The 23,144-nt window shown below is 40.0% G+C and overlaps 2 protein-coding genes across 2 annotated transcripts in view; one reads left to right on the plus strand and one right to left on the minus strand.

Moving 5' to 3' along the window:
- Positions 1–1,001: 1,001 nt before the first annotated feature.
- On the plus strand, positions 1,002–18,739 carry prlrb (prolactin receptor b). Its single transcript, XM_037680248.1, has 8 exons — positions 1,002–1,075; positions 9,226–9,358; positions 10,484–10,656; positions 14,445–14,611; positions 16,926–17,067; positions 17,154–17,250; positions 17,344–17,413; positions 17,499–18,739. Exons 1-8 carry the CDS (start codon positions 1,015–1,017, stop codon positions 18,270–18,272), a joined length of 1,617 nt encoding a protein of 538 aa, XP_037536176.1. The 5' UTR covers positions 1,002–1,014; the 3' UTR covers positions 18,273–18,739.
- Positions 18,740–21,391: 2,652 nt separating this feature from the next.
- The window catches only part of LOC119413838 (selenocysteine insertion sequence-binding protein 2), a 10,884-nt gene continuing 9,131 nt past the window's right edge, over positions 21,392–23,144 (minus strand). Inside the window, exon 18 of the mRNA XM_037680902.1 lies at positions 21,392–22,705. Coding sequence (XP_037536830.1) covers positions 22,587–22,705 — 119 coding nt within the window. The 3' untranslated portion in view covers positions 21,392–22,586. The remainder of the gene's footprint in view (positions 22,706–23,144) is intronic.

A 23,144-nucleotide genomic window follows, 5' to 3' on the forward strand; every position in this document is an offset into this window, starting at 1 on the left:
TGTGTTCCTGTAGATGAATAAAAGTATTTCTGTAGGCAAACATACGCGGCACGTGGCATTTGGCAATCATTCACAAAATTTCCTTACAAATTTTTAATTTAGGGACTCCTTAAAAATGAATGAGAAAATAATTGTGCAGGTTTTATTTTTTTTTTTTACCATTCTTTATGATATTACAGTGGGTTCCTTTAGTGCAGTGAAATGCGTATCCCCAGCACACTAACAAACTCACCATAATAATAATAATAATAATAATAATAATAATAATAATAATAATACGCAACTGGTAGAGCTGCTGCCTCTCAGCGAGCAGGTCCCTGGTTCAAATCCCGGTCCGGGGGCCTTTCTGGGTAAAGTTTGCATGTTCTCTCCGTGCATGTAGGTTTTCTTCGGGTACGCCGGTTTCCTCCCACAGACCAAAAACATGCATGTTAGGCTGATTGGTAGCTCTAAATTGTCCCTAGGTGTGAATGAGAGAGTGAATGGTTGTTTGTCTCTATGTGTCCCTGTGATGGACTTGCGACCCGTCCAGGGTGTACCCCGCCCCTCGCACAGTGATTGCTGGACATGGGCACCAGCGACCCCCGTGACCCAAAATGGAAGAAGCGAGTAAAAGATAATGGATGGATGGATGGATAATAATAATAATAATAACTGTTCTCTTCACAGCTGGCCATTTAAATCTAGTAGATCCAGTTTAAAAAGCTTCTCGTTGTCACTGATGTTCTTGTCCAGTAGATTCAATCTCTGATAACCGTACGATGCTGTCTGTCAGAAACTCGGTTCGTTCTGCTTCAAGTATCACGTTTTATGATCATGTGACGTGACAAACGGCCTGTTTATGTCAGTTGAAACTCAGAACAGTTACTGGTGTTGTGATCTGTTTTCCCTCCATATCTCACTTGTTTTAGGTAGCAACAGGGCACGCCGCAGAGCCTGGAGTTTACAGGAGTCTATTAAAGACATGCTGCTGACCTCACCCCACTGCCTCGGAGCGTGACGCTTTGTGCAAAGATGAGGGAGCGTCTCGGGTTGGTGATGCTCTTGATGCTCTCTGCTGCTCCGAGTTGTGACGGTAAGTTCAAATCCTTGAATACTTCACTTTTGACATGCAGAGGTATGATGTTAAAAGGGTAAATTCTCTCTAAGGATTGTCAGAGTCGCAGATTTTGCTAAATTTGTTTGGATTTCTGCACTTTTGAGTGAACATTTTATTTAAAAAGTAGCATGTTTTAAAGTTACAAAAGGTCAAGCGGTCTGCAGTCCTGGCTGTTGAAAAAGCTCAAATGTGAAAGGAGTTTGGTGAGGCCTTGGATAAAGACTCAGTCGGCTCCGAGGAGATTCTGGCAAACCGCCTGGAAGCTGAGGAGGAGAAAGCAATGCTTTACTTACACTGTGTTCAGTGAAGGTGGGGCGATGGTGACCTCAATCAGTGATGTCATCGGGAGGTGGAAGGAATATTTCTCGGCCTTTCTCAATTCCATTGGCACATCTTCCATAGAGGAAGCTGAGTCAGGGGACTTTGGGGTTGATCTGGCCATAACCATGGCTGAGGTCTCCGAGGTAGTTAAAAACCTCCACGGCGGCAGGCCTCCAGGGGTGGATGAGAGCTGCCCTGATTTCTTTAGGGAGCTGGATTAAAGCTTTCCTTTAAGTGGGAGTTGGACTCTGCCAGGGCTGCCCGTTGTCACCGATTCTGTTCATAACTTTTATGGACAGAATTTCTTGGTGCAGCCAGGGGGCGGAAGGAGTCCGGTTCGGTGGCGTCAGGATTCCATCTTCTCTTTGCAGATGATGTAATGATCTGATCAGTTATAGAATTGCGCTGCTCGCGGTGGCTGCATGTTGGAGTAGCTCTGTTAGATTCATTATGAGATTTTGCTTTTAGAAACTAATTCCTTTTTTTCTGGATGTAAATCACTTTTTTTTTTTTTTTTTGGATGGTTGTTTCCTCTGGTATCGTATGCTGTGCAGCTGGAAGGATTTTTACTGAAACTTTTTTTAATTTCGGACATTTGTTTTGATGCGTAACCATAAAAACAAGATGATTTTCTACAACCAGGAGGAGCTGATTAACATCTAAAAGCTCAAATAATATCTCAACTACAGCCCCAAATCTCAAATGAATTGAAAAAGAGGTGCCGTGGATGCAGTCTCATCTACCTGCCAGCTGTGCTCAAGTGCCTGACCACTGAAATCCTGGAACTATAACACGGCTCATGACAGTGGAAGGACAGGATCGTCCCTCGGCACCTACAGCCGGCTGTCCGCTGCGACGAGGAGCTCGGCAGACTACTGGGAGGAGTAGCCATCGCTCTGGAGGAGTTCTGCCCGGCATTCAGGCGGTCCTACAGCCCGGGGGAACCGAGAGGCCAGCCGAGTCTGGGTGGACGGATCGGACGGCATCTGCAGCCAGTTTCTTAGGATCCACTGTGGGATGGATCTTTACAAGAGATCCTTCCTGTCTACAGCCATCAGCATCTATAACATCTCTTAATGAAACGAGGATAACAAGTTACAACAACAAATCATTTCCCTTTGGTATTAATAAAGTATTTTTGAATTTGAATTGAATTGAGTAACAGTCTAAAATCAAACAAACACTTGACTGAAGCAAAGTCTTATAATTTCACATGTAATATACAACCTCATTTCTGAAAAAGTTGGAATATTGTGACAAAATGTAAATAAAAACAGAATGGAATGGGTTGCAAATGTCATAAACTTATGTTTTATTTGTGGAACTTAGTGAACACATCAAATATTGAAACTAAGAAACAGTACAATTTTCCTTTGATTAAGGTAGTTTAAAATTTTATGGGAGCAACACATTTTAAAAAGTGGGGACAAGTCCGTTTGTCCCACTGTGAAATATCCCCCCCTTTCTTTAACAACAGTTTGTAAACATCCAGGAACTGAAGAGACCAGTCATTAAAGTTTTTAGAGGAAAATGTTTCATTCTTGTTTGATTCTAACGGTCCTGGTTTTGCTTTGCTCTATTTTTTGCTGGATGGCAGCATATGTTGCTCTGAACCCTGTATAACTTTTTTGAACTGATGATGCCTTTCAGGCCGTAGGCACTAATGCACCCCCATACCATCAGAGAGGCATACTTTTGAACTTTGTGCTGATCCAGGTGGGCCATTTTGATTCATCTGATCACAGAACTGTTTTTCCACTCTGTTCATGTTAAATGAGCTTTGGTCCAGAGAAGATGGCAGCGTTTCTAGATGGTGTTCACATATGCCTTCTGCTTTGCATGATAGAGCTTTAATTAGTATATTTGGGTGGCACGGTGAACTGTGTTTACAGACAATGGTTTGTGGAAGTGTTCCTGAGCCCATGCAGTGATATCCAGAACAGAACCAAACCTGTTTTTAATGCAGTGGCCCCTGAGGGCCTGAATATCATGACCATCCAGTACTGACTTTCAGCCTCATCCTTTGAGCTCAGAGATTTCTCCAGATTCTTGAAATCTTTTGACAATATTATAAACTGTAGATGATGGGAACAGTCTACCTAATTTTTTAGTTGGGGAGCGTTATTCTGAAATTGTTCCACAATTTTTAGATATTATTTTTTGCAGACTGGTGAACTTCTGCCCATCTTTATTTCTGAGAGATTCAGTCTTGCTAAAATGATTTATTTATACCCAGTCCTCTTACTGATTTGACATCAATTAACCTAATTAGTTGCTAAATGCTCTTGTAGCTGTTTTTTCCAGACCACTTACTTTTACAGCCTTTTGTTGCCTCTGTTCCTGCCATAAAATAATATTAAATATTACCATATTCCTTTAAAATTTTTGAGTTTTTTTTAGTTTCAACATTTTATCTATTAGGTTCTATTGGGTTATAAGATTTCGAAACCATTGCGTTTTCAATTCAATTCAATTCAAAACTACTTTATTAATCCCAAAGAGAAGTTATTTGTTGTTGTAACTCGTTATCCTCATTTCACCAAGAGATGCCATAGACACTGATGGCTGCAGGCAGGAAGGATCCCCCGCAAAGGTCTGTCCCACAGTGGACCCCAAGAAACTGGCCGCAGATGCCGTCCGATCCGTCCACCCAGACCCGGCCAGCCCCTCGGTTCGAGAAGGGGTTCTTTGGTTGGTTCCCCCGGGCCGCAGGACCGCCCGAATGCCAGGTAGAACTCTTAGCAGTCTGCCGAGCTCCTCGTCGCCGTTTACAGCCAACTGCAGGCGCTGAGGGACGACCCCGTCCCTCCGCTGCCACGAGCCGTGTTTCCCATTAGTTCCAGGATCCCATTGGTCAGGCACTCGAGCACAGCTGGCAGGTAGATGAGAATGCGTCCACAGAACATCCTTTTCAACTCATTTGAGATCTGGGGCTGTATTTGAGCTTTTGAGATGTTAATCAGCTGCTGTTGGTTGTAGAAAACTGCATTGTTGCTATGGTTACGCATCATAACAAATGTCCAAAACTAAAGAAGTTTCAGTAAAAATCCTTCCAGCTGCACAGCATCTGACACCAGAGGAAACAATCATCCAAAAAATGAGATCCACATCTAGAAAAAGAGGAACCAACGTTTCCAAAAGCAAAATCTCAAAATGAAAGTAACAGAGCTGCTCCAACATGCAGCCACCTTAAGCGGCACAATTCTAGAACTAAGTTTTGTTTTGTTCTTATTTACATTTTCCACAACAAACTGACTTCTTCAGAATTGGAGTTGTAGATCGATTAAATCTGTTTTTTCAAAGTCATTTTTAATGATATTTAGATTGTTTTCTTTGTGTAACTCCAAAGCAAACGTCTTGAATTCTAGAATTGCGCCGCTCAAGGTGCTGCATGTTGGAGCAGCTCTGTTACTTTCATTCTGAGATTTTGCTTTTGGAAACTTTAATTCCTCTTTTTCTGGATGTAAATCACATTTTTTGGACGATTGTTTCCTCTGGTATCGAATGCTGTGCAGCTGGAAGGATTTTTACTGAAACTTTTTTTAGTTTTGGACATTTGTTATGATGCGTAACCATGGCAACAAGGCAGTTTTCTACAACAACAGCAGCTGAATAACATCTCAAAAGCTGAAATAATATCTCAACTATGGCCCCAACTCTCAAATGAGTTGAAAAGGATGTTCTATGGACGCATTCTCATCTACCTGCCAGCTGTGCTCGAGTGCCTGACCACTGAGATCCTGGAACTAGCAGGAAACATGGCTCACGACAGCGGAAGAACAGGATCGTCCCTCAGCACCTACAGTTGGCTGTCCGCAGCTATGAGGAGCTCGGCAGACTTCTGGGAGGAGTGGCCATCGCTCTGGGAGGAGTTCTGCCCAGCATTCAAGCGGTCCTACAGTCCAAGGGAACCAGGAGGCCAGCCGAGTCTGGGTGGACGGATCGGACGGCATCTGCAGCCAGTTTCTTAGGATCCACTGTGAGATGGACCTTTACAAGAGATCCTTCCTGTCTACAGCCATCAGCATCTATAACATCTCTTAATGAAATGAGGATAACGAGTTACAACAACAAAATAATTTCCCTCTGGGATTAATAAAGTATTTTTGAATTGAATTGAATTGAATTGAGTTGCTTGTAAATAGCAGCTTCCAAAAGAGAAATAACTCACAACACAGTGTTTTGGACATTTGTCTCTACGTGGTCCTGTGATGGACTTGCAACCTGTCCAGGGTTTACCCCGCCTCTTGTACAGTGACTGCAATGGGCATCAGTGACCCCCGTGACCCGTAAAGAAATAAGCAGGTAAAGATAATGGATGGATTTTAATGAAACTGTTAGAAGGTAATCATTGTATACACATCTACAACTGATTAACCTTTGGAGCCAACTCATTTCAAGATGGCTGCCACAGCTAGAGAACAAAAATACTGCTGTGACTGTCTAATCTACAGATATTTAACTAACACTTGATGTGATTCTAGCTGACTGTCATTTACATCGTCGTCTCCAAGCTCCAATAGATCACGTAAGATCTCACAGCATCACGTGATTGTGATATTTTTTATTTTGAACTAGTAAACTCTGAATATTCTGTCTGGAACAACATGTGGATTCTGTCTCTTTCCCAAAGACACTTCTGACGTGGAAAAAACTGTTCTCTGCTGCTCTTCCAGTCCGCTCACCTCAGCTTTTCTTTGTGTGTTTTATGTAAGTCCACACCAAGCTGTAATTATTAGACTAAAGTGGGTATAACAGTGTTATGAAAGAAAAGTGGGATCTGTTTCAGCAGCTGTGTGAGCTGTGGCTGCAGGAGCTCAGCCTTCACTGAGGATGCAGCACCATTGTGTTTTATGCCTTTCTGCATTTTATTATGTTTACTTTATTATTTCTTTGCCCCAAAAGCAAATGTTATTAAAGCTTATTTATATAGCACCGTCTTCAGATTACATTGACCATGCTTCATAATAAAATACAACAGGATAAAAAAAAATTAAAATAATGAACAGATATAAGTGAAACATCATAAAACCTAATTCAAAGCTTTTCTGATGGAAAAAGTCCTCAGCTGATTTTTAAAGAAATATCCATATTTTTATCCAACTCGTTCCACCACTGTGGTGCTTGAGAAATGTGATTTCTCCAGATTTTAAAATAAGTTTAACAATCTGTAAAGACCTGAGGTAAAATAAGGTCTTCAGAAGTTTGAAATATACCAAAGAGCTTTACCATCGAAATCTCTAAAAGTTAATTTTAAGATGAATTTTAATGGTAATGAAACTAACGTTGCATGACAGAGTTTTAAATAAAAAAACTGTATGATCTGTTAGTGCTCAGAGTACATGATGGCAATGACTCTCAGCTACCACCATGCCAAATCCGAATTCAGCATCTGCAGACTTCACTAAGTTATACATATTTTTTGTGTTTGCTAATGTCAATTAGCTGTGGTGGCCATATTTAACTGCGGTGACTCAAAAAGTTAATCAGCTGTAGATGTATGTGTACAGATTCTACAAGTTCAATTCAAATCCATCCAGTGATCACAATATATTATGCTAACACACACACGAGCAACAAATAAAACAAGTAGGTTTATTCTATTCTGATTAGGAGCCTCGCTGCAGTTTTCTGTACCATCTTGAGAAAACGAAGTGTAAGGTGCAATACACTCAAGCAAATGAGATAAAAGCATGGAGGCTAATATCTTTCAATTCATGAATTACTGTGATATACTAGCAACAGATCGGTCAGAGAGACATCAAAATAGTACCACTCAATGTAGCTGACACAGCATCCATAGCAACAGGGACTGAATCAAAGTGAAACAATCAGCAGCTCGATGCTGTCGGATGTCTGTTCATTAAAATAAGTCCTAAGCATGAAATCTTTCCTATAAGGTGTCCACACTGTTTTTCTGTCACCTGTGATAAAAATAAACAAAAACAAACGTGCACAAATCATGTGTTCACATGAAACGGGAGGAATGGAAAGCACGCCTTGTCAGAGTACCTCCGGTGTTTCACTCATTTCTGCCAGATCTGAATCGAAGCATATCATCAGCGTTGCAAGGAAATACAGTCAATATCTTTTAAGATATAATGCAGTTGCTTTAGCAGCCTTTAATCAAGCTGTGGTTGTAAAAAGAAAAATTTAGACCCTTTTTATTTAGTCAAATTTCAAGCTTTTTGAAAATTAATGATCTTTTCTGTCTAAGAAGCACCGAAACAGTTCTGCTAAGGATTTATGACCTTCTTTCAACTGTAGATTCTGGTTTCAGTGCTATTGGACTTGAGTCGCAGTAACTCCGAGTATCCTCACCTCTCCTTGAGCAGTGTGTAGAAGCAGATCAGGCATCAGCTGCAGCTCCACTAACGTGGGGTTCCTCAAGGCTCCATTCTGGGCTCAGCTATGTTTTTATTATATATGCTGCCATTGAGATGGTTTTTAACAACTTAAATGTTACTTTTCACCCTTTTGCAGTTGACTTTCAGGTTTATACACCTATAAAGATGCTTAATAACAACAGTGATTCTCTAAAGCCATTATTGGACAATAAAGATAAACTCAAACTCATTTCATCTTTATGAAAATGTGACTGTAAGTCTTTTTTTGGTGGATGGATTTTTTATTATATTTTAGATAATCCTTTTAACATTCTTGGGCCTATAACTTGATCTTTTCAACACCCTGTCAAAAATCTTGACGTAATCTACTGGAAAAGTAGGATTTCAAAGGGACAGCAAATATCTGGTAAATTTCCTTATTTTAATTGTCTTCTAACCAAAGTAAAGCTCTTCGTGTGCGTCAAATAGTTCATGCATTTAGCGCAACGTGCATAGATTATACGGACGGACGGACCTCTCTGTCGTCTACAGATGGTGCAAAATGCTCCTGCTCGACTTGTAAGAGAAACAAAAACATGACCGTATAACACCAGCGCTGACTTCACTTCATTGACTTTCTGTTTGTTACTGGGTTGATTTTAAAATGTCGTTGGTTTTTAATGGTCTGCTTCCATCTTATATTTGGGATCTTGTAAAACGCCATTCTTCATCAAGACCCTGAGGTCAAACAACCTTTTAAACTAACTAAGACCCAAACATAAACATAAAGGAATATGCGTATTAGTTACATATTTATATTTATTAATCACACTTTTGAATCTAAAAAAGTAAAATCTGGTCCTCTGGATATTAAAAAAAAAAAAAAAAAAAAAACACCAACAACTGGTCAGAACAGTTCCGGTGCTGCTTAGACAGAAAAGTTGTTGTTTTGCTTTGTTTTGTTTTTTTGAATGTCCAGAGAACCAGATTTAACTTTTTTAGATTTTTCTACCTGGATTATTGAGCATGCATCAGGACACACTTTTGAAGTTGCTGCTGTTTTATAGAATTATTTACTTTTCTTTAAAAGATCTGCTCAGACCTCAGAAAACCTGCTCAAGACACTTCTACTCCCTGGTATTTGACTACTTGACATGTTCTCTTTATTTTATAGTGTTTTGTATTTTATTACTTTGTTTTTATGACTTTCTGCTTTTTGGAGATTTTTTAGTACTGCCATATTTGCTGGGCAGCACTTTGGTGCAGCCTTTGTTCTTAAGTATATTGACATTAATACACAATGTGACAAGAAATTTAAACAGTTTACAAATAAAAATAAATCATATCTAATTCTATGGATTATAAAAATAATTCTTATCTGTTAACAAAAGCTATTTAGCATGTGTTTCCGCTTGATGCAGATGCAGTCATAATGGTGCTATTATTGCTATAGTGATTGTTTGTCACTCGTGTTGCCAGGCACATCTCCACCTGGGAAACCAGTTCTGGATGGCTGCAGGTCTCCTGACAAGGAGACGTTCACCTGCTGGTGGAAGCCGGGCTCCGACGGAGGGCTGCCAACAGTACACCGCCTCTTCTATCTGAGAGAAAAGTCAGTTCTTCTTGTAGTTTTGCTTAAAATTCATTATCATTTCATTCATTTTGACCTCCTATTGTGGGTCACAGTGCAAATAGCTGCTGAGGGGGGGAAATGGGGGGGGGGGGGGGTCAGATACTACAAGGTTCATCAGCAGGGCTCAGAAAGAGGTTTTAATCTGTATTTTGTGTTTGTCTTTGGTACAAGGCCACCAGATGGTCTGCTTATAGTTTATTACCCACACAGAGAGTGAGTAAAACTTGTTGTTTCTAGACGTATCACGTGGGAAAACTACTGGTCCCCTCTTTTCAAGTGAATGAAGTGAACACAGATCTTGGAGGCCTTCAAACACGAGAATCACCTGAGACTCTCACCTGTCCTGATCCAGGCGCATGATGTCAGTAATAAGAAAGACTGTTCAGTGACAATGTGTCGTAAAATTAATGCCCCAAAATGACCTGACTCCCAAATCTTGGACACATTTTGAGACCTTCTAAGTTGAAATGTCTGTTTTGAAGGTTGATTTAATCCTTTCAGCTTCTTTGCCGGGACAACATTTACTTTCAGTCGTTGGGGCGGAACAGCTTAAGACCGTGAACTTTAGACTCATTAAACTTATTTCCATATTTAGACTTGTGCACCAAATTGAAAGGTGATTCCCTTATATTTTCAATGTGATCTAAAAGTAGAAAAAAAGTTTAGTTTGCTTTACAAAGTCATAATGTTTAGGACGTTAAAGAAAATAATTGTGCATTTGTTATTTATACTTCTATAAAATAAAACCGATAACTGAAGATGTTGACAGAACTGGTTGGTATTATAAATGTATATTGATGTAGTTGCTTTCTGCTAATCCTCGATTTTCTTTTGTTTTAAATGAGTTGGCACATTTTATTTGTTGCTTCTTGAGCTTCTCAAGCTTTAGTTTTCTGAGGCCTGTCCCAAATTTGTTTTTAGTTCTTTAAAGATGACATCAGGGGGCCTGTTGTAGTCATCACTGATGATGACACAACAATTTGACTTGTGTGTTTGTCAGTGACAGTATTTACTGCCAACAGCGCGGCTCTGCTTCACTTCTTCACGCCTCTACATTAGCACCCACATCTTGTCATTAAAGGTCTTGTTTTGTCTATTTTACAGATTAGAGGGAATCCACGAGTGTCCGGACTACAGCTCAGCAGGAGAAAACTCCTGCTTCTTTGGGAAGGACAAGACCTCCATCTGGGTCGAGTATAGGCTGATCGTGGTGGCCTTCAACGCCCTCGGCAACACCTCGTCAGACTCCTATGAGATTGATGATGTGATGAAAATCGGTAAGATTTGAAGACTGAAGAAGTAGAAATTAGGTGTGATGAAAGATTTATTTTAAAAAGCACGCAGCAAAACTAAAGCCAAGACATGCTATAAAGGTTTTACCTGTATGTGTGTTTCTGTTACTAAAATATCTCATGAACCACAGGACAGGTCTTAATGAAACTTACAGAAAGTGATTGGATGAACATCTACAACGGATTAATATTTGGTGTCGACCCCATTCAGGATAGTCACCACAGCCAATCAACCAACTCAAGAGTGGCTGTAACTCCGTCAGTTTTTGAGCTAAAGTTGGTTTGATAGTAGCTGAGCATCAGTAACGACACAAATGTCACGAGAGAGTGCACATAATTTTACCAAAACTGCTACAGCTCCATCGCTCCACAAAAGATCATGGTCTGAAAATCTGGCATGAAAAACGGCCGGTGATATGTATTCCTTTAAGAAGCTATAAGTCTTTAATAAAACATCCATCCATTAGCTTTACGCGCTTCTTCCTTTTTGGGTCACAGGGGTCACTGGTGCCCATGTCCAGCTGTGCGAGAGACAGGGTACACCCTGAACAGGTCTCCAGTCCATCACAGGGACACCCTGGACAGGTCTCTAGTCCATCACAGTGTCCAGGTCTCTAGTCCATCACAGGGACACCCTGGACAGGTCTCCAGTCCATCACAGGGACACCCTGGACAGGTCTCCAGTCCATCACAGGGACACCCTGGACAGGTCTTCAGTCCATCACAGGGACACATGGAAACAAACGAGACAATCAACCATTCACTCTCTCACCTAGGGACCATTCAGAGTTGCCAGTCAGCCTAACATGCAGGTTTTTGGTCTGTGGGAGGAAACCAGAGTACCCAGAGAAAACCCACGCGTGCGTTCCACGGAAGAACATGGAAACGCCACCCAGAAAGGTCCCCGGCCAGAATTTGAAATGGTGACCGTCTCACTGAGAAGCAACCGAGTCACCGTGCTGCATCCTTTAATAAAACAAAGTTTTATTATTTTTGTTGTGGATAAAAACATTGTACTGACACAAGAAATTGGTCTAATTCTAAAATCTTTAAATTTTATTGTGAGGTAGCACCATTTTTCTTTTTTTTTTTTTAAGATTAAAACCATGCATAGCGGTTATTTTTTTACTTGTGGCTGACTTCCTCGTAGCCTCATCATGGTTGTCGTTTCATCCGATCTTGTGTTCCAAAGGCGGGTGACAATCCCACTGCGCTAAAATCTAACAACTATTGATGTTTTTACAGATAATGTTGCACATGCTCAGTGTCAGTATTTTGTGATGCATTGTGGTCTAGATCAGGGCTATTCAACTGGCGGCCCGTGGGCCGTAAATGGCCCACGGGTGACTTCAATCCGGCCCACTTCATAAAAAACAAACACTTTTTTGGGGGGGGGGGGGGGGGGGGGGGATTCTGGGTTTGGGTTCTGTTTATTGCATATAAGATTCAATGCAATAAAATAAACAAATTTAAAAGATCATTGTAAAACTTGGTTTATTTACATAATGACTTTAATCGCTGCATGGATGTCCGGCCCCTGAGCTGCTGGCTTTCAGAAACTGTGGCCCCCTGAGCAGTTTAGTTGAATAGCTCTGGCAAAGATATGTCTAGTTCTGGTTTGTTGAAATACACTTAGCCTTAACAGTGTTTATATCTACCTATGATTTAACTGTGCTCTGCAGTCCTTCTGACAACCGGCAACATCGTGCGTTGAGGACATTTTTCTCTCACAATGTAAAATATAATAAAACTAATTCATAAGTATGACTGTATATAAAAATCAATAAAACAGCAGGTGTAAAGGACCGAAGGACTAGAGTTGAATGTCGATCTTGAATACCTGAAATAGCTTTGAATGAGTTTGCACACGTGGTGCTTGATTTACGCATGCGCATTAGTAACTGTGAAAAGGTCAATCTGCGTGTCTTTGTAAAGCTAATAGCTGTAATTGAACCTAATGACACTTGAGTATTTTCTAAAGGGGCAGGCGGACTAAAAATGGCTCTTGTCTGCTTCTTTTTTGTTAATAAATGGGTACTATCAGGAAAAAAGTGACATTTTAATACCTTTTCACCCTCTTTTGTCAAAAGAAGGAGAGACAAAACTGGAGAGAAGTGAAGATAATTTTCATACTATGATTTAATATTGTTTTTAGGGTTTCTGTTTAGGTTATGATTTTGCATACATGACTTGTGACTTTAGATCTTCCTGGTTCTGTTACTTTAGATCTCTAAAATGACTGATCTTTAAAATCTATTAAGTGCTATTTAATAACAGTAAGCTCGGATTAGGAAGGTTGACCTAAAACTCTGTGTGACTCTTATTCTGCCATATCAGGAGGGGAAGACTTTTTGACCTCTACTAGATGTATTCTTTATTGTAGAAATCAACTTAGCAGAGAATTATCTTCATATGTTGAGCTAATGATTGGCGCGGATTTATTGGCTGCACGGTTGTCTTAAAGCGAAGAGGAATGGAAAAGTACTGAGTGATAGACATGAGGGACAAATGAACGTCTGGGGAGAATGAAGTGGAACTGGTTTGAGACCGGTCTGAATCTTGTGTACAGTCGCAGATCAAATTTCACGTCCTTTGTTTGGTTATGCAGGCAGTTATGTAAGTTTTTGTTCCATACAAGCAAAGACTAACTCAACAACATGTATAAAGCAATTACTAATGTAACGGAATAAATACTTAAATTATACATTATTGAATAGAAATGTCTTTTCAGTGGAAACATGAAGCCCTGCTGTACATGCCCACATGCGTGGTTGAACATTGTATGTTCCAACATATGACACTTAACACATGCTTATTGTGTTTATTAATCCCAGGGAGAAGCTGCTCTTCTTGTTCTTGTAGCTAAGGGTGGTTGTGTTTGAACAGTGTCATGTTTCCCACTTCTTCATAGCTCAGCTCAGTCTTTATTCACCGATGTATTCATATTTTTTATTCTTCAAAAACTAACGGATAGGACTTTAACTGTGCTCAGTAGTTTACTCCCAGAAGCTGTGCTAATGTTGTCAGGGTTCCCATTCATTTTCAGTCAGATGCAAACCGTCAACTCCTGTCCATTTATTGAGCAACCACAAAATCTACAAGGACACGTCAGACTAATGTGAGACTTAAGTTTGACCAACCACATCCAGGATAAACTTAGCCTTTTGTACACTTTGTTCAGTGTCAACAGCATAGTGCCTGCCATAGGTTTGCAAAGTTGTCATGCAAACTATAAAACAGCTGACATGAAACGGCCAGGTAAATTATTCCGAAATGCACACGCCCATATGTGCTTGGGAGATCCTTCATCCTCTACTGCTCAAAAAACACGTTTCTTTTCTTGGCGATAGTGGAAAATTACAGTGAACTTTGAGTAGCGACATTAATGTCTTGGTAAATAATTGTTACAGGGTGTTCTAATGGTTACACAAGTGGTTAAAGCATACCCCGTTGTTCAGCTAAAGGCCGGCAAGACCGGTGCATCAAGGTGTACCTTTATTTCCCGTTTTCTCATCAAAGCTTGAAACTTTAAAAAAAAATGATTGTTCTACACTGTAGATCTACCATGTTGTTGGTGACTAAACACTTTCATTAGCCACAAATTTACTATTCATTCAGAGCTAGTAAGCAAACGTTGGTCAATTCATGATGGCGAACGTGGTCAATGTACCTTGAACGTAACAGCAAGCTGTTAGCGTTTAGCAAGCGCTGTTTTAGTTAGAATGCAACATCATAATGTAGACTTTGCTTCTTGTTCTTTTTGTGTTTGACAGTGAAGCCTTACACTCCTGAAAACGTCACAGTGTTTGTGAACAATACCGCCACCAGTCCATATCTCCACGCAAGGTGGAATCGTCCTCAGAAGGCAGACACCAAATCTGGCTGGGTCACCATAAAGTATCAGCTGAGAGTCAAAAAAGAGGAGGACAGTACCTGGGTGGTGAGTGTTTGTTGGAGGAAAAACTGGATTTTTTTTTTTTAACAATACGGTTTTGCACACTAAAAATGCATGACTACAAATAAACAGGGTACAGATGCTGGACATCTGCAGTCCTGAGCTTTTCCCAAGTAGGGTTATATGGAGATTTCAAAATGGCAATTGACGATGTTGATACAATGGGTGCACGAAAATTGAAATGCGTCATTGCTTGTAACCCTCGGTTGCAGAATGTCTCTTAGGAGAAAGAATGGCAACAATAGAAAGCAGTAAATTGCTTTATTTATACACATTAGTCATGTTGAGACACAGTTGTCTTATTTGCAAGAGGGACCTGTAAAAGCTTTATGTCCTAATTTTAAAAATAAGTTTTACCGCAAGAATAGATGTAAAGTAACAGGTTAATTAAAAACAAAAAGGAAACATTGTGACCTCATGGTGTTTGGAAAGTGAAAACCTTTAAATGAATATCTTGTTTTAAATCAAGGGGCTTGGCTAACAGCTGAGGGCCTGTTTTCAGTTGTATTTTAGGTTTATAAAATAACGTTCTCAGTTGGCATGCTTGAGTGAAAGAGCAGCTTTAGCTCATTTTAAACCTCTACTCTTTGGCGTGATGCAATTTGTTTAGTCTGTCATTGTTTTCTCAAACTTCATGGTATATGCTCACATACTTTGCATAGTAACTCAAGTGTTGTGTTGGTTGAGAAAACAACAAACTAAACAAAGTGTGTCATGTAAAAGTGAAGTTTAATATTAGTCAGTGTAGCGTTCTTTCACACCAGTAAGACATTTTTCAGAGTTGTTTTATAAGCCTGGAAAACAATAGATAAAACATCCTCCCTCATTTGGCTGATCATTAGCTTAGCCAAAGACTCCTGCCCTTTTCTTACACTCAGCCATGACATCAGAGAACACTGAGAGATACTAACTGTTGACAACTATTTGACAGAATCAAACAAGGTTAAATCAGGTGCTCTGGACAGAGGACCTGACTTAACCTTGTTTGATTTTTCTACCTGGATTATTGAGCATTCACTAGGACTTTGACAGAATGTTGCTTTAAAAATCACCAGACTATCCCTATAGGTATTATATTAAAATATAAGAATCGGTTGGTTAAAAATGGAAAAGTTGTAATAAAGTGTTTAGATTTATTTTGCCCCAAGTTTTTTCATGGTTTCCCAAAGACAAGGGCCCTCAAGGTGAAGACCTGTGAATCTGAAAATCATTAACGGAGAAATCTGGGTCTTGGTTGACCTGGAGCAACCTGAACGAGTTATAATTGAACTTTGTTTTCCTCCAGTTGGCTCGACAAGTTGTTCTAAAGTCTCTGACTGGAGGCCAGTAAATGTGCTCTACATTTATATCTCACACCAACAGAAGTAGAAATCATTAATTTGGATGAACTGTTATTGCAGTTTCTAATATACAAATCAATATTTACGAGGCTGTGAGAAGTAAGGGTGCTGTGTGCATGTCCAAATGCATAGCTTAAAGAGTAATAAAAACAGAATTTATTAGTGCTATTCATTTTAAATATTCTATTATTGATTTTTATAAATCTGGTCAAAGCTGTAAACCAGCACTGTTACATTAATGTGCAAAATTTTTACAGCCGCTTAAAACCCACAAAAAATAAAGCTGATTAGGACCGGGTCATGAAGTATGTTAGACTGGTACAGGACATGTATGAGGTCAGCAGGACAGTGGTGAGATGTGCTGTAGGAGTGACAGATAACGTCAAAGTGGAGATGGGAGTGCATCAAGGATTGGCTCTAAGCCCCTTCTTGTTTGAGCTGGTGATGGACCAACTAACAGATGAGGTCAGGCAGGAATCCCCGTGGACTATGATGTTTGCAGATGACGTTGTGATCTGTGGTGAGAACAGGGAACAGGTGGAAGAGAACTTGGAGAGGTGGCGGTATGCACTTGAAAGAAGAGGAATGAAAGTCAGCCGTAGTAAGACAGAGGGAGGCTGGTGGAACAATGAGGATACAAAGAGCAGAGGTCACAAAGGTGCAAGGCTTCAAGTACTTGTGGTCCACTGTCCAAGAAAATGGGGAGTGTGTCCAGACAGAATGGAGTGGATGGAGAAAAGCTTCAGGAGTGATTTGCGACAAAAGGGTGTCGGCAAAGGAAAAGTTTACAAGACAGTAGTGAGACCAGTTATATTGTCTGGTCTGGAGACAGAGACGTGGACAAAAACCCCTCTAACATAAAAAAAACACCTCACAAATATGTTTATCTGGAGCAACGGTTTAAAGCTGACCTTAACAAGAGTAAAAAGTAAATGCTGTTTTTATATCCATCTGTGTAGACGTACCCAACTGGTAGAGACAACTTTTATAAAGTGTACAATGTTGATCCTGGGTCTACGTACATGGTTGCAGTGCGCTGTCAACTAGATGAGAGCTCTTGGAGTGAGTGGAGTCCCACCTCTTCTGTGAAAATGCCAAATCGTAAGTTTTCAAAGATCTTTTCTCCACCACAGACTTTAAAGAAAAATGACGACTTTTCACAAAAAAACGCTTTTTTTATTGTTCAGATTTTCACAATGAGAAACCCTTCTGGATACTGGTGTCAATCTTCTCTACAGTTCCGTTGCTGGCAGCTGTGTGTATTTTGGTCCTGAAACGGAAATTGTAAGTACCTGACACACTTTTGTACAGCGCATTTCTTTACAGGAGGTCAGATTAATTAATAAAAATCTCTTATGACTTTTTATTGTTACTCAGTGTGAAGCAGTGGCTTCTGCCTCCTGTTCCTGGTCCAAAGATAAGAGGAGTTGATGTTCAACTTCTCAAGGTAACGCTGCATTTTATTGTTTTTCCAGAGCACCCAAAAACAGTTCCTTTGGCCTTACAAGAATATGCTCATTTAACCCTTCCAGAATGGGCATTCCGAGGATGTTGTCATCGCTCTTTTTGGCAACCAACACCTCCCCACTATGACGGCTTGGACGGACCAGAACGAGGAGTACCAGCTTGTGTCTGACAGTAACAACTGGCTTTTAACAGACCCCTACATATCTCAAAAAAAGAAGAAAAGTTTGATCATTCCTGATGGCGTACACTTAGAAATTCAATGTAAGGAGTCGACTCCAGAGCAGAACAACTGTGAAAAGTCAGAGGAAGAGAAGGATGACAAGAATCACTTGAAAACAACCAGTAAAGCCCAATCAAAGGAAAGCTTACTGAGCACGGAGACGCCGCAGGCGCCTCCTGAGGAACAGCAGAGTCCGAGTTTAGAGTCTGTGAGCAAAGCTCTCCAGCAGAAAGCAGCCAGCGGCTACGTTGATATTCAACAGCATGAGAACATGCAGGTTGGTGTGGCAGGCTACAGCAAAGTGGAAGAGGTGGACGGCGAAACCGTTCTCATCTTCAAGACTGAAAACGTCCCTGTTGGTTCGGTTGTTCAGAAACAGGAAGTGTGCGTGGACGAGCCAGACGACTATAGCAGGGTCAAAGAAGTGAACTGTAACATGGTTCTCATACAGAGACACGACTCTGCGAACACTTTCTGCAAGAACAAGGAAAACCACGGCACAGAGTGGACCAATCAGAAAACAAAATACCCTCATGGGACCGACTGCAGCAGAGGAACAAGCCTACAAATAACGGGTAATGGATACATAGATACTGTTCCCAGGTTTTATGATGCGTGATTTGCTGATACAGATATCTTTGATAATTCTCCGCAGCTAGAGCTGGCAAGAACTGATATTTACAGAAGAACTGACTCTGAATTTGATACAAATATCCAGAGTTGCCAAAGGATGAACCACTTGTGACATGTAGTGAAATTTATTTTTTGTAGACTTAGATAAAAGACTAAATGGATTTATTTTCTTTAAGTTTTTACTTGTACAATGAAAGTGGATATTTAAGAGTTTTGTCAAGTCGTACGTGGCTCCTAGTTACCTGTAATATATTTTTTAAAGGACATTTTTGGTTAATTCTTGAAAAGTTTGTAAGTTTTCAGCACATTGTCTAAAGACACTCCTCACCTTTCTGTCGTAGACGTCATGAAGTTTAACGTAAATCAAAGCACATCGGCCGGATGGGGCCTCGAGGAGTGGTGAAACTTGTTTGAACACAAACTACTTTTGGTTATGTCTTCACAAAATACCTGTTAAGATCATTTTGTTATTTGTTTAAAAGAAGAAAAACACAGTTTTCACCAGTTTAATGCTTCAGTTGTTTATAATTAAATTAAATATCGTCTATGGTCTGTTTTCTTTTTCCCCGTCAACAGTTAATCCTGGTCTGTCTGGTTTTTCTGAGACTTGCGTACAAGACACACTGTACTGCCTCCTGGGATTTAAAAAAAAAAGTTTTATTTGAAACTTCGTGCACACCAGCAGAGTACAACCAATTTAAAAGTGGTGACACAATCGAAGTATTTACAATGTGACTCTTGCAGTTTTTACCACTGGATGGATAATTTATTTAAATCACAAGAGGCTTTTATTCAACCTTTAGTAGACTAGGTGAAATTAGTTATTTTGCAGGAGCATTTAAAATCCTGCTGATTTTAAATAATTGGCATTAGACAAATTCTCATTCAAAAGACTGTCCTTACAATAATTTCACGTGTAATTTTTTTAAAAACAAAATATGTAATATAAAAATTATGTAATTCAACAAAAGGCCAGGAAATGGCCATTTTTATTGAAGAGTGGGAAATTAAAAGACAAATTTGACCTTGTAATTTACTTGCTGTAATACCAAAGTTTTTTCTGTAGCGTTAGCAAAATATCTCACGAACCTGAGGAGGAATTGTAACAAAATACTCCCAATTTATGAATATCTACAACTCGTTAACTTTAAACAGCGTTTCCTTGAAAAGTAATGAAGAGAAGGTTGCTGTCCCTGGGACTGATCCATACGAGGTGGACAAAATAAAAGACAAATGTGTGTTGGACTCGCTACAAGCGGTAACGTAGTGTAGTAGTACTACGACTTTGTGACAAATTCACACAAGAGAAGTGCTTACACCACAAATGTTCTAGTCTTTGGACACAGCCAAAGCAGCAGTGACTGTGAAAGACATGAGGACACGGTTCTGGTCGCAGGTCAGGTAAGTAGTTCCACAGATTTAACGCAGTTTTATTTCTAGTCTCTAAATTCAAACTTTGCACCCGAAGGTATACGTAGTCCATTCCCTTTAAAAGTCTAATTATGTACTACAGTCATTTTGATCTGTGAAACTTAAAGATGACCAATCCTGGTCCTTGAGGGCCACTATCCTGCACGTTTTGTTTCAGGTGTTGGAGCTGAGAAACGTCTAAAACATGCAGGGACACCCGTTCTAAAAGGTGTCTTTGCTCTAACACACCGATTTGAATCGATGGGGGATGACCAGGAACCTGCAACACATGAAGGGTTAATTCAACCATTGCATCAGGTGTGTTGGAGCAGGGAAGCAGGTAAAGCAGAACAGTGGCCCTTCAGGCCAGGATTGGACTTCCCCGTTAACGTTTCCAGTGAAATGAAACGTATGGAACATGGAGAAATTATTGCAGATCGTTACACATTTCAAGGTTAGATGACATGCTTTGAAACGTTTACCTAGTAATGATTTTGAAACATTTTTAAACTTTCAAGTTTAATGTTCACAGAGAATGAGGGCCACACCTTTGAGACCCTGGGTTATTGTTTCTCCAGATGGGGAGGTGGACTGTGGCCACTGGCAGGACCTGGAGGTAGAAAGTGTATTACAGTTACATTAATGTTTTTATTAGTATTCCAGTTCTATGAAAACACTTGTCCAGCCATGCAACAATTCCATTTTAATTACAATTTGAAAAAACATTTGATCAAATCCATTTTTTTTTTTTTTGCACTACACACATTTCTGTTTGCAGGTGCAGTCACATGGGATCACATCTGGACGAGGTGTACCGAGCAAACAAGATTCAATAACTTAATGGCCAGTGCCTTCCTATGTGGACGAGTTAGCCTTCTCAGAGCTCAAAACCATCAATTCCACTTCTTCACAAAGAAGCGACGGTCCGAGCACTCCGAAGTCACGGTCAGTGGAACATCAGTGCCAACGACGTCGGCGCCGACGGTGCCGCAGGTTCAACAACCAGTGGAGGAGCAGAAGAGTCTTTGCCTGACGTTTTGTCCAGGTGGGAGCACGTCCATCCGCTCTGTCTGGGCAGTGTGAATTTCAAGTCTTGGCTGTCCAACATTTTGATTGACAGATGCCAACGAGTTTAGCAAAGCTGCACATGAACAATTATGCCCGCACCGACAGAGAACGCTGCACTGTCGCCGTGCAAATATGGAGATTTAGAACGGCAGAATGATGTGATGAGCATCGTGTTTATCACCGAAAACTTAAGACTCAAATCTACTTTTTCAAAGTCATCATTACTAAAGACACTCGTGTGATGCTACATATTAAGACGTAGTCTTCAAGGTGCAGCCAACAAAAGACGTGGAAACGGCTTTAAAGCTTAAAGTCACAGCAACTACTCTGCTGGCTCTCAAAGTTGCAGATTAATGTAAACAAAATGAATTTTTTTACATTTAAATGCCATCGTTTCAGCTTTTAAAACATGGGATTGTGCGTCTCTTTTGACATTCTTGTATTTCAGCCAGTGTTTTCACAATTTCACGTTGCACAACATTGTTTCCTAAACATTAAACGTCCTTGTAGAAGTGGCGCAACACATCATGTTGCTTCTCCTGTATCAACATGTCACGACTCATACGTGTTGTGTATATTTTTTTTCCAGCCATTAACTGTTTGACAAGTCTCTGCCTCCCTCCACCCTGTAAAAATAAACTGCACTGCAAACCTGAATGAACCAAACTCTTGAATCAACAGCAACAATTGTGTTAATTTAGCTGTAATTTAGACAAATATTTTTACTACACAATGTTCTTACAGCCTGTTGAACGAATTAAAACAAACATTTTCCATCTCTTGGAGCATTCTTCATTTATTGCTTCATTTAACGTGATTGTCAATCAGCACTTCGGGTTATTTATTATCGTTTAGCATCTTTTTTCCTCATTATGGGGAATAACAGTGGATTGTGGCAGCTTATATAATTTGCAGTTTCTCCATAAACGACAAATTCTTGCAGTAAAGTCAAACAAAAATTTAAATATTTTACATGAGGTGGTTGTACATAACTCAAAATAAATTAAAGAGAAATACCTTGAACATGTAGAAAACTTGAAGTTGGGGTAATAAAATTTGTACATAAATCATGTGAAGTCCAAGCTTGTTTAACCCAAAGATAATTTTAAGTGCCGATTTAAAATAACCATGAATAATGTGTCGATGTAAAAAAAATGATTAAAATAACTAAATATTTCTGACTGTAATGTGTAAAAATTTAGTTCGCCATTACTTGCTGGTATCAATTTATTTTATAATAAAAATAAATTATAAATCTGATCTCCCTTCACTGTTTTTACAACTTAAAGCTAAATTTCAGAGTGAAGGAGGAATTCCCATTTAAATATGGGAACCTTTAAAGATGCTGGAGTCCATTTTCTCTAACAACACAAGCTCGAGCGCCAATTTCCTACGCAGACTTTTGTTTACCAATAAAGACACACGACCATGACTTCATCCGCTCTGAATCGTTTCCCATTACGTGTTGTACGACGATCATCTCCCTCTTGTTACAGCTGCAAGGAAACACCAGTACGGGGACAAAAAAGAAAAACAATTCCAAAACATAGTGGTAAATCATCCCTGATAATCTGTTAGTATTCTGTAATTGACTGCTATACAGTTTTACAGATATAAAAACTACAATATTAGACATTCATTCAGGGCCACAAACAACGTGGCTGAAAATTCATATTTTGTGATTTCTTCAAGCGGCTGGTTCCGTTCTGCTCCACTCAAAGTAAAACCACCAACTCATTGCAAATAAAAGCTTAATTTGTATTTACCCAATCTTTAACGATTGCAGCCCCCGGTTTGCGTTACTTTTTATTCTTTTCAACCATCAGCTCTCCTCAGTGTTTTCTGTACATTCACCGTCCAAGTGCAACGATCGGAGCTGCTCCTCAAAGTTCAGAAGTGTGTGGTTGTTTTTCTTCTCCAACACCTTCTTCCAGAATTTGACTGAGAAGCAGATTGAGACGTGTGATTAGTTGAGGTGAAGTTGGTTGTGACTCTCAGACTAGTAAAATATATTGTTTGAACAATTAGTGGTGGTACAGTAGTCCCTCGCTACTTCACAGTTTGTTTATCGCAGACTCGCTCTATTGCGATTTTTCAAAATAAGATTGGACATGACACACAATGGATGAGCCGCACGATCGGCATGGAGTTTTATTTAAAATACATTATTTTAAATAATTTAAACACATGCGTGCAGCCCAGAGCTGCAGAAAAAGCTTCCTCCTGCATCTTTGTGCAGCCCACACCGCAGAATAAACTTTCTGCTGCAGCTGATCAGCTGTTCACTGTGCAGAGCGGCGAAGTGGGCGTGGCCAAGAGCACTTGCAGGTGGTAAAGAGCAGAGGAGGCAGGGAGCTGAGATCATGACATTCTGTGCTCT

This window comes from Nematolebias whitei, chromosome 8 (genome assembly GCF_014905685.2).
Source record: "Nematolebias whitei isolate Nwh7 chromosome 8, NemWhi1, whole genome shotgun sequence".
Lineage (NCBI taxonomy): Eukaryota > Metazoa > Chordata > Actinopteri > Cyprinodontiformes > Rivulidae > Nematolebias > Nematolebias whitei.

Bases quoted from the DNA above. Each gene is read 5' to 3' on its own strand.
- prlrb (XM_037680248.1), top strand. From the start codon at position 1,015: ATGAGGGAGCGTCTCGGGTTGGTGATGCTCTTGATGCTCTCTGCTGCT. The intron at 17,068-17,153 runs GTAAGTTTTCAA...TTTATTGTTCAG, and splicing joins TTCTGTGAAAATGCCAAATC to ATTTTCACAATGAGAAACCC. The intron at 17,251-17,343 runs GTAAGTACCTGA...ATTGTTACTCAG, and splicing joins TTGGTCCTGAAACGGAAATT to TGTGAAGCAGTGGCTTCTGC.